The 9,652-nt window shown below is 39.8% G+C and overlaps 1 protein-coding gene across 1 annotated transcript; it reads right to left on the bottom strand.

The window, feature by feature from the left end:
* Window positions 1–7,503: 7,503 nt before the first annotated feature.
* LOC307032959 (general transcription factor II-I repeat domain-containing protein 2-like) lies at window positions 7,504–9,282 on the bottom strand (the record flags this gene model as incomplete). Its single annotated transcript, XM_079671231.1, has 1 exon — window positions 7,504–9,282. The coding sequence occupies one exon, from the start codon at window positions 9,280–9,282 to the stop codon at window positions 7,504–7,506; it is 1,779 nt and encodes a 592-aa protein (XP_079527357.1).
* Window positions 9,283–9,652: the final 370 nt, after the last annotated feature.

Raw genomic sequence — 9,652 nt, 5'->3', positions numbered from 1 at the left:
GGGCAGTTTACACACACTCGGCTGCTACATGCAGCAACACACGGCGGGGATACGGAGAGAAGCGCACCAAGGTGTGGTTAAATGTTACGCGTCTTGAGGTGGACAATGCTCGTTGCCAAGAGTTTTTGCATGTAAGGGCGGTAACACAAGCTATTTGTCTAAACATTTAGCAAAAGTGCACCACATTCAGACGGAGGAATGCACCGGGTTCGACTGTCTTTCTAGTAGCTCTGTAGCCCCATCCACGAGTAACTTTTCCACGTCAGGTGTTATGTATGCTAGCAGCAACACACGGAGTTAGCTCAATTATACAAACATGGGTTAATGAATAGAGGTAAAAGAGTTACTCTTTATTTTGTTAAAGTTTCAGCTATTCTGTTTACAGTTCTGTCATCACATTATTTAATATGATTTGTTAAAACATTGTTGTTTCTTTTGATGTGAAATATTGTTTATTTAATTTAAACTCACCAGCTTTTATGGTGTTGTTACGTCACTAACTGTAAGCTTGTCACATACAGTCTATGGTCACTCAGAGTAACCTACAGTTAATTTAGCTGCTGGAGAAGAAAGATCAGGGGGGGGGGGGGAGAGAGCTGTGGTTGATGGGCCATTAGTTGTGTAAATACACAGCTGAGAGCTGCCGTTTCATTCAGACTGTTTAAAAAACGGTAACAACGGACTATTTTTCTTAGCGGATGCATGTCAATTTAAATCAATACATACAACTATTTTTTAAATCAATAAAAACATTTTCTAAATCCATAAAAGCATTTCAATTAATACTGGGAGTCATGTCGTTACTTTGTTGAGAGTGTGGCCATGTAATAAGCGGGATAATTTGCAGCGACTTGTTCCTTATGGGGAAAATAGCACCCGCCATGCAGATCAGGATCCCTCCGCCACGCTTTGAGATCCTGATCTGCCGACGAGGCTCCATTAAAATATAAATATTTTTAGTGAATTACTGAGTTTAGGCATGTTAATAACGTTTTAATGAAGTTGAATACAGTATATATATATATGTATCAGTGATTTCATGTCAATTCGGCGAACATAAACATAAATGATCGTGGTGAAGATGATGATTAAATTAGGATTAAAAATCGAGAGCCGGGCTGCATTTCCTCCTGTTCGCTTTTTTCGACTAAACAACATTATTTTGTTAAATAACAACATGGTGATGTTTTGTAAATGATTACATGTCTCTTATTTAGCACAGAGTATGATATCCGTGACATATGGATCTTAACAAAGTTCCGCTGTACATCCAGCGTACTGTATCTGACTTTATTTCACATGAGCTCCAGTGTGGAACCCCACTGCACCTCCTGGTGGATCAATGATCCATTGCAGCTGGCTTCATTATAATTACATTTATCTATCATGGGGGCGGTCTCAAGTCAAGCTGGAGGTTTTCCCTTGAGCGAGGGCAGATCACGTACCAATCACGGCCCTCGCGTTTCAAACTGTCTGAAATGAATCGCTACATCTGTATTATCTGTTGTCTCTTGTGGGAGACGGGAAGCGGATAATTGTATACATGTTTTACTTTATCGGCTGCTACTTTATGGTTTTAAAATCCTTGAGGTTCATCAAGTTAAGGCACATACCATAATCGCAATCATCTGTGTTCGATCTGGCCCATGACCTTTGTTGCTCGCCATCTGTCTCTCCAATAAGTTTCTTGTTACTCAATACTGTATTGTAATCTTTATCGTAATCTTCTCTCAAACTGTCCTTTTGTTTTTTTAAGGATCAATCTCAAGATTGGAATTCCTAGTGGCCAAGATCGAATGGCAAGATAAAATGATAAAATGTCTTGAAGGAGAGCGCAATTTCTTACGCGAGCAAGTCTTGGGGTTGAAGAAGAAATCAAGTGAGTGATTTGAGAAGAAACTGCACATTTGTATTCAATGTTATAGAAGGTGTAATGTTATGTATCTCCTCATAACAAGCTGATCAGTGTTTCATCTGTAATCCGTTGAATTCAAGCTCAATCAAAGTCCCTACTTTGGAAGAGGATGTCAGCATGTACGAAGATGACACTTCCCAAAGTCCTGCAGACCTCAGTGATTCCTCATACAGTGATGTTGTCATCCCAAAAAAGAAGCAACGTAGCAAACGGAATCCTGCATCTCCAAATGCGGCTGTGCCTGGGCGAGCTCATGAGAGGTGAACAACTAAATGTCATGAAAAGTAATAATGATAAAGATCAGATAAGCAGATGTGTGTCTTTGTTTTATGTGTATTTGTTTGTTTGTTTGTTCCACTCAAAGGGCCAGCGGAGGTTGTCCATAGGTATAAAAAGGTCCTGAAAACCTTCTGACGTGTTCGCACAATGTCTGAAGCCTTAAGGATAAATAATGTGGATCAGGGAACCATAAAGATGACTGCTCCAATTGCAGAGCTCAAGATTGTGGACCCAGACACATTTGAGACCCTCAATTTTGATCCTGCAATAGACACCCTGCTTTAATTTGCCAAGAAGTGCGCAACAAATGTTATCGTCGATAAAAAGGCCAACATAGAGGACATGAAAGCCAAAGGCAAGCTTCTTCCCTTGCTGATGAAGTATTAAAGGGCTGGTTTGATCGGTTTAGATAAAGTGTACTGGAAGAGTTGTATATTTAAATGTGAGTTAAGTACCCTCAAGAGCAAGTTCAGCTTTTATATTTACCTATCTAATTGTATTAAAAAGTACAGGTATGTTGTGAGCCTTGGAGAACTTTAAATGTTTTGTGATGTGTCTGAACCTGAAAAAGTGGTTACATTTGAATAAAACAGATATTTCAATGTGTGCCTACTTTGTTCATGTACTGTTGAGGTTCAGTTCAGTAGTTGTGTGTTATCATGTATTTACAAAGTGTGAAGAGGAGGCAACTTTAGAATAGGGAACCTGTTCAGGTCAATTAGAGTCAAACTACTAGCTTATTGGTTATGAACAAGACTTCACTTTAAAATAGGGAACATGTTCTTTGATATAAATACCTAATTAGAGTCAAACTACTAGCTTATTGGTTATGAACAAGACTTAACTTTAAAATAGGGAACATGTTCTTAGATATAAATACCTAATTTTGAGTCATTTAGACTTAATTAACACTTATAGTTTCATGTCTTGTTACATAGGAATAGATCATATTTGTTAAGTGTTATTATGGGAGAATTACTATTCTTGTGGTACTACTGCGTTATTAGGCCCATATTGAGCAGAGCATATTAAGACCAAAACTCATGTACAACAACTTCCTTACTTGCAATAAATAAGCACTAATTAGAGGGTTATTGAGGAAAAACTCTCAACTAATGGCTTATTACTTGTAGAATATGGTCATGTAGAATAAGGCATTAATAAGTGTTTTATAATGACTAATAAAGAGCAAATGTACTGCTAATATGCAGGTTAATTAGTTGATGGTTAATTTGTCTACCTTAATATAAAGTGTTACCTGATTTTCTTTATTTTGAACTGCTGTTATTTGTAATAAGATGTAGAATTTGACGCCATTGCACTTTTATTTTTTCGATTTCTGAGCTGTTACTTGTTATTGATTTTCTCTGTTTTTGAACTGATGTTATTTGTTATATTGTGTTATAGAACGTAATGTATTGATTTGTTATGGATTTTCTCAATTTTGAACTGATGTTATTTGTTATATTGTGTTATAGAACGTAATGTATTGATTTGTTATTGATTTTCTCAATTTTGAACTGATGTTATTTGTTATTGATGTTATTTGTTATAAGATGTAGAACTTGACGCCATTGCACTTTTATTTTTTCGATTTCTGAGCTGTTACTTGTTATTGATTTTCTCTGTTTTTGAACTGAAGTTATTTGTGATAGATATATTGTTTCATTTTTTCATTTTCAGTCTTTATTTCGAACAGATTAAAAAATAACAAATAAAAAATAACAAATGTGAAAAACAGAATACCGTATTGTTAAATTCAGTATTTATCCACATTCATGGTAAAATTTGTATATTCAACAAAAAAACAAAAAAAAGTCTTCATATTAATAATAATAATAAATCATATGCGTCCGAAAGGGAGTAGGAGGAAGCAAATGCTTATTAATTCCCACCCCTTACTTGATCAGTGATTGTCCTTTAAATTATTATGCAAGTTATTCCGACATACATTTACATTTATACATATACAATAATTTCTTATCTTCAATCACCTCTCTTCATTCTCATATTTTTCCAAAAAAGTGTTTCTGTACATCCTTTTAAACTGAATTATGCTTGTGCTTTGTTTTAACTCCTGCTCCAAACCATTCCATAACATTACCCCACAGATTGTTATACTCATACTTCTCAGAGCTGTTCTGACCTTGAGTTGTTTAAAATGTAGATTTCCTCTCAAATTATACCCACCCTCTCTGTCTGCGAACAATATTTTTTATTTCCTAGGAAGTAGATTATGTCTGGCTCTGTACATGATTTTGATCTTATAATAATATAATATATATATATAATATAATATAATAACATTTATATTATTATAGAACGATACATTAGACAATTTTAAGCTTGGTCTACCATTTTATTGGAGCGATGAGGGACAGGTGGGGCTTGAAAAGGCCCACCTGTTCAAAGTGGGGAATGACAGAAAAAGTTTGAGAACCACTGGATTAGAGCAATGCAAATATTCGCATCGTGGCGGTGTGAACGCAGCATAATGCAGTTCAGAGACCAGACCACTGCTCTGACGCTTTTAAAGCAACTTCAAGATTTTAACAGTATCAGGGCCTCAAAGGCCAAGGTGGCCGTAGGACGTACAATTATTATCGTGAAATTCCTACCCTGATGTAGGCGCTGACTCCAAACAACAGGCGACGGCATCAGTAACAGTGATAAGTCCATTGTCCTCTTAGTTAATAAAGAACTACGTCATTAATTTACTTTCATTTAATTAACTTTCATTGAATTAAATATCGTTCCACTGCCTCTGTCGAGAGCTTCTGTTGGTCATTTATCTTTTGTGCGTAATTGTGTGGAGTCTATTTTTATATAACATTACACGAGGGATTCTTATTATTACATGATATGCTTATTGTGCTCATGAGATTGCTATGACTATAAAATAAATAGACACAATCTCTAATCCCATGTTCTGATGGGTTGGATACCAACAAAGGGAATAGTCAGAAGAAAGTTTTCAGCTTGCGATACTAAAGTAGCAAGGTCAGGTGCAGACACTGGAAGAATACAAAGAGTTATTCATAAACAGGACATCACTCCGGCCTTGAGCTTTGGGTGAGCTCCGCTCCCACACACAGCTAGGAAGCAGCATTATGAAGACTCCACTTTTTCTGTAGAGACTTCATCAAAACAAATTACGTATGATGGTGCCAGAGTAGGGAGGGACTTCCACAGGCCGGCCAAATGCTGATTGGAGGATCGTTTTGTCAAAAGACTTTGTTCAGAGTCTGCGCACCAACCAAAGAGAACCAAGTCTAAACCATGGTATCTCTTCAGCTAGTCTTGACCAATCATAAATGTACGCGGAACGCCCTGTATAATAAAAATGTATGCACGCAAGAGGTTCGCGGCTCTTTCCGGAAACAGTGGTTCCAGATTACAGCTTTGCTGCCTGTGATTTCTATGAAGTGACGGAGGCCTTGGCCAAGTGATATATATGTATTTTGCTCCCTTATAATAAATAGTTAAACTTAGAAGTTGTCTGTCTTTCCTGTTATTTTGAACACAACACTTGATACATTTAAAATGCATAACAGCTGAAAGTTAATCGGTGAAAGCTGGTAGATATTGACAGCTGCTACAATTGCTATATGTGCTATCCTGCAAAGATTTCCATGACTCTCTGGCATACATTCCATTTCCTGTATACTTTTTGTCATTTGATTGACGAACAGAATCTCAACGTGCAGCCAGGGGAAAACAGTAAGGGTTTGGGTTTTGTGTGGGAAGCCGTTAAATAATGACATATCCATATAGATTAACAAAATAATTAGTTAACATTTTTGTGCTCCTTTTTTTTCACCGGAAGTTGGCTAGAGGGGACGCTGGCGTGTTTTTCGCCGCTCTTTTTGCCAACGCTTATTCCTCGTGTCTATCACTCCCTGCCGTCAAATCTTTTTCACATACACAGCGAAAAGATTGTTCTGCTCTGGTTTTGTGTTTCTGCCATCTCCGTTGCTCAGCTGATTATGTTTGGCTGCTGTTTAGCTCCTAGCCTCTGCCGTCCACGAACCCTCCTTCAGTCCTGCCATCTCAACTGGGGTGTTTTCCATCGCCGCTGCTGAGGTTCGAGCTCCGGGTTCTACCAGGCTAATGGTGCTAGCTGCTAGCTGGCTTGCTGTTCTTCCCACATGCCCCACCCCGGAGCCTGCGGTCTTCAGACTCTGGCCCCCCGCACCAACCTGTGAACCTTCGGGGATAGAGCCTTCAGTATGTCAGCCCCCACTCTCTGGAACGCTGTCCCTGCGGAGATCCACAACATCCCCACACTTGACGCCTTCAAAAGGGCCCTCAAGTCCCATCTGTCTGCCAAGGACTTTGGCCCCAAATCAATTTGTTGTTTTGTCTGTCTAACTGTTCGTCTGACTGCCTTTTGTTTTGTTATGTTTGTTATGTTTGTTTATACTCCTGTTCTTCCTTGTAAAGCGACCTTGGGTTTTATGAAAGGCGCTATAGAAATCCAAGTTATTATTATTATTATTATTTTGTGGCTATTGGCCTTTAGAGGTTGAGATCAGGCTTTTGCCTTATAGCTGCCTCTCTTCAACTGGCAGTACGGAGTCTCAATGGGAGGCCACAACACACACAGAGGTTCACCCCCCTCAGATCCAACCCCACATGACCCCTCACTGGCTTCCCATCAATATACCTACACTGTTTGTCAGTTAGCTCGATCAAGCCAGAGGTTGTTTGGCTGGGGATTGAGCCAGTCAGTACAACGTTTTGCCCCCTGATATTGTGCTTGCATTATTTAAAGCTAAGCTCCAGCAGCACTTCCAAAAGCTGCTGCTTGGATTGTCTTCTGACACATATATAAAGGCCAGTTTTCTAAAACGTACTCATCGAAATAATCTTCTCCTCATCAGATGTCTGTTATCTTTTGAGGATCTAATATCCAAATCAAAAATACATATTTTATTCCTACCTTTATTAAATTTGATATGTTGAAGATATAGACTGTAGTGATGCATGCTTTCTTTCCACTGATCTGACCTAAACTAAACTAAACTAAACCTGTTCCACACCTATGTAGATGTCCTGGGCTCGTCCGGGATTTGAACCCGGGACTTCTCGCATCCAAAGCGACAATCATACCCCTAGACCAGGGGTGCTCACACTTTTTCAGCATGAGAGCTACTTATAAAATGATCAAGTCAAAATGATCTACCTACTACAAAAAATGCAAAACATATATTTATTTATAAATATATTGAGGATTCTTTATATCGCATGAGCCAATATTGCACAACACAACACAATTAACTATGTACATTTTTTGTCATTACCCGAGTTTACTCTGATGACTTGCACTGAATTGAATCAGCCAGGGATGCATAGTCCGGACGGTAACTGCTGACAGCCAGCCTCAAGCACACTTCCAAATGTTCATCAGTCATGGTGGAACGGTACTTGGACTTGATGATCTTCATGTGGGAAAAGGCTGACTCACATAAATAAGTGGAGCCGAATAATGCTGTCAAGGAGGTAGCACATTTCCTCATGTTGGGGTACTTTACCTCTGTGAGTAAGTTCCAGAACTGTCCATGAGCTCTGGACTTCAGCTCAATGTCAGCTTGTAGTGTCAAAATCTCATCTTCCACTACAGAAGAGTTCAGGTGAAACAGTGTTGCAATTTTTGATGCGAGTGAATCAACCTCAGCATCTTCCCGAAAAGGATAGCACATGAATGTAGCGACTGGCTCGAGCAAAGAAAAGTCTTGAAAGCGTTTGTCAAACTCTGACAGACATTTGTCAATCTGCTCTGTGTAGCGTGCAGTGTCAAGTTGCACACAGGCCTTCCTTTGCATCTCCAGCTCTGACGCCAGGTTCTGGAAGTTTGCCAAATCATGGCGCTGCAGCTTTGAGGAGAGATGTTGCATCTTTCGTTTGAAAGCATTAACCGAGCTGATCATATTGATCACTGTTTTGTCTTTTCCTTGCAGCTGTAGATTAAGGTCATTCAACATGTTGGTCAGATCGGTTAAAAATGCCAATTCTAACAGCCACTGACCGTCATTTAGTTGCGTGTATTCTGCATGTCCAGCTACACGGAAAAACTCCTTAATCTCCGGACAGAGCTCTCGAAATCTTTGCAGGAATTTCCCTCGACTAAGCCATCTCACGTCAGTGTGTAGCAACAACTCAGAGTGGTCGCAGTCAGCATTCTCCAGATGTGCACGGAATAGCCTTCTTTGAAGAGATCTGGCGCGAATAGAACAGGCGATCTTCGTTGCAACATCCATGATCTCTTTCATGTTGAGCATTTTAGCGCATAACGCTTGTTGGTGGATTATGCAATGGTAATTTAGGAAGTCCGGGAAAGCATCGTCCTGCCTGCACTTTGCAATAAATCCATTCAAGCGGCCAACCATTGCGGGTGCTCCATCCGTGGTGATAGACATCAATTTGTACACTGGGAGCTGAGTTTTCGCGATAAAGTTTTTAAATGACTGAAATATGTCCTCTCCTCGCGTCTGTTCTTTCATGGGCAGTACTGTTAATAGCTCTTCTTTTGTAGTGATATCACTAAACACCATACGAATGAAAATGCACATCTGGGCTGTGTCACTCACGTCCGTTGATTCGTCCAACTGCAGTGAGAAACACTCGCAATCTCCAATGTCCTTCCAAAGTTGCTGGGTTAAATCCTCAGCCATGGCTTCACAGCGCCGTGTAACTGTGCTTCTTGACAGCTGGAGAGCTTTGATCGAAGATAATATTTCTGCCTTATTTTTAAAGTCTCGGAACAATGAGTCAGCTGCTTCAACGAATGCCTCTTTTACCATCTCTCCGTCTTGGAAGGACTTCTTGTTATTGACGATGATGTGACTCACCCGGAACGATGCTTCGGTGGCGGCTTTCGCTTTTGAAGTTTGTTGCGTGAAAAATGACTGCTGTCCGGACAACTGGGATTTCAGTTCCTTCACTTTTCTCTTTCTCAGCTCGCTTTTCGGCGGGAAGTCGGTGTCGTATTTTCCATGAACAGTCCGAAAATGCCGCTCCACATTCCCCTTCTTTGGTATTGCTATGGTAGACTGGCAGATGAGGCAAACGCACTTGGAAAATGTCATCGTGAAAAAAAAGTCCTCCTCCCATTCCGTATGAAAGTTATACGTTTTTTTCTTCTTACTTGGTCCAGCTACCTCACTCATTTTTATACCCTTTCATAGGTTTGAGAGAAAAAACCAAAGGCTGAAAACTGGCCGTAACTCGCTGACAAGCTTGCTAGTTAGTTAGCACTTAGCGCAGTTGTTTGCTCATGCGCAGTGACCTAAGTGTCAGACAAAATTCAGATGTCATCTGACTGGCTGCCCTGTATATCAATCAAAAGACGGGATGGATGATAGGTTGACGTCAATTTTTTTAATGTCACGCGATCTACCAATAATACCTTTGGGATCGACTGGTAGATCGCGATCGACGTATTGAGCACCCCTGCCC

The sequence above is a fragment of the Notothenia rossii genome (genome assembly GCF_949606895.1).
Source record: "Notothenia rossii genome assembly, chromosome: 3".
In the NCBI taxonomy this organism is placed as follows: Eukaryota; Metazoa; Chordata; class Actinopteri; order Perciformes; family Nototheniidae; genus Notothenia; species Notothenia rossii.
Note: the sequence above shows the minus strand (reverse complement) of the source record. Positions and strands in the feature narration are given on the sequence as shown.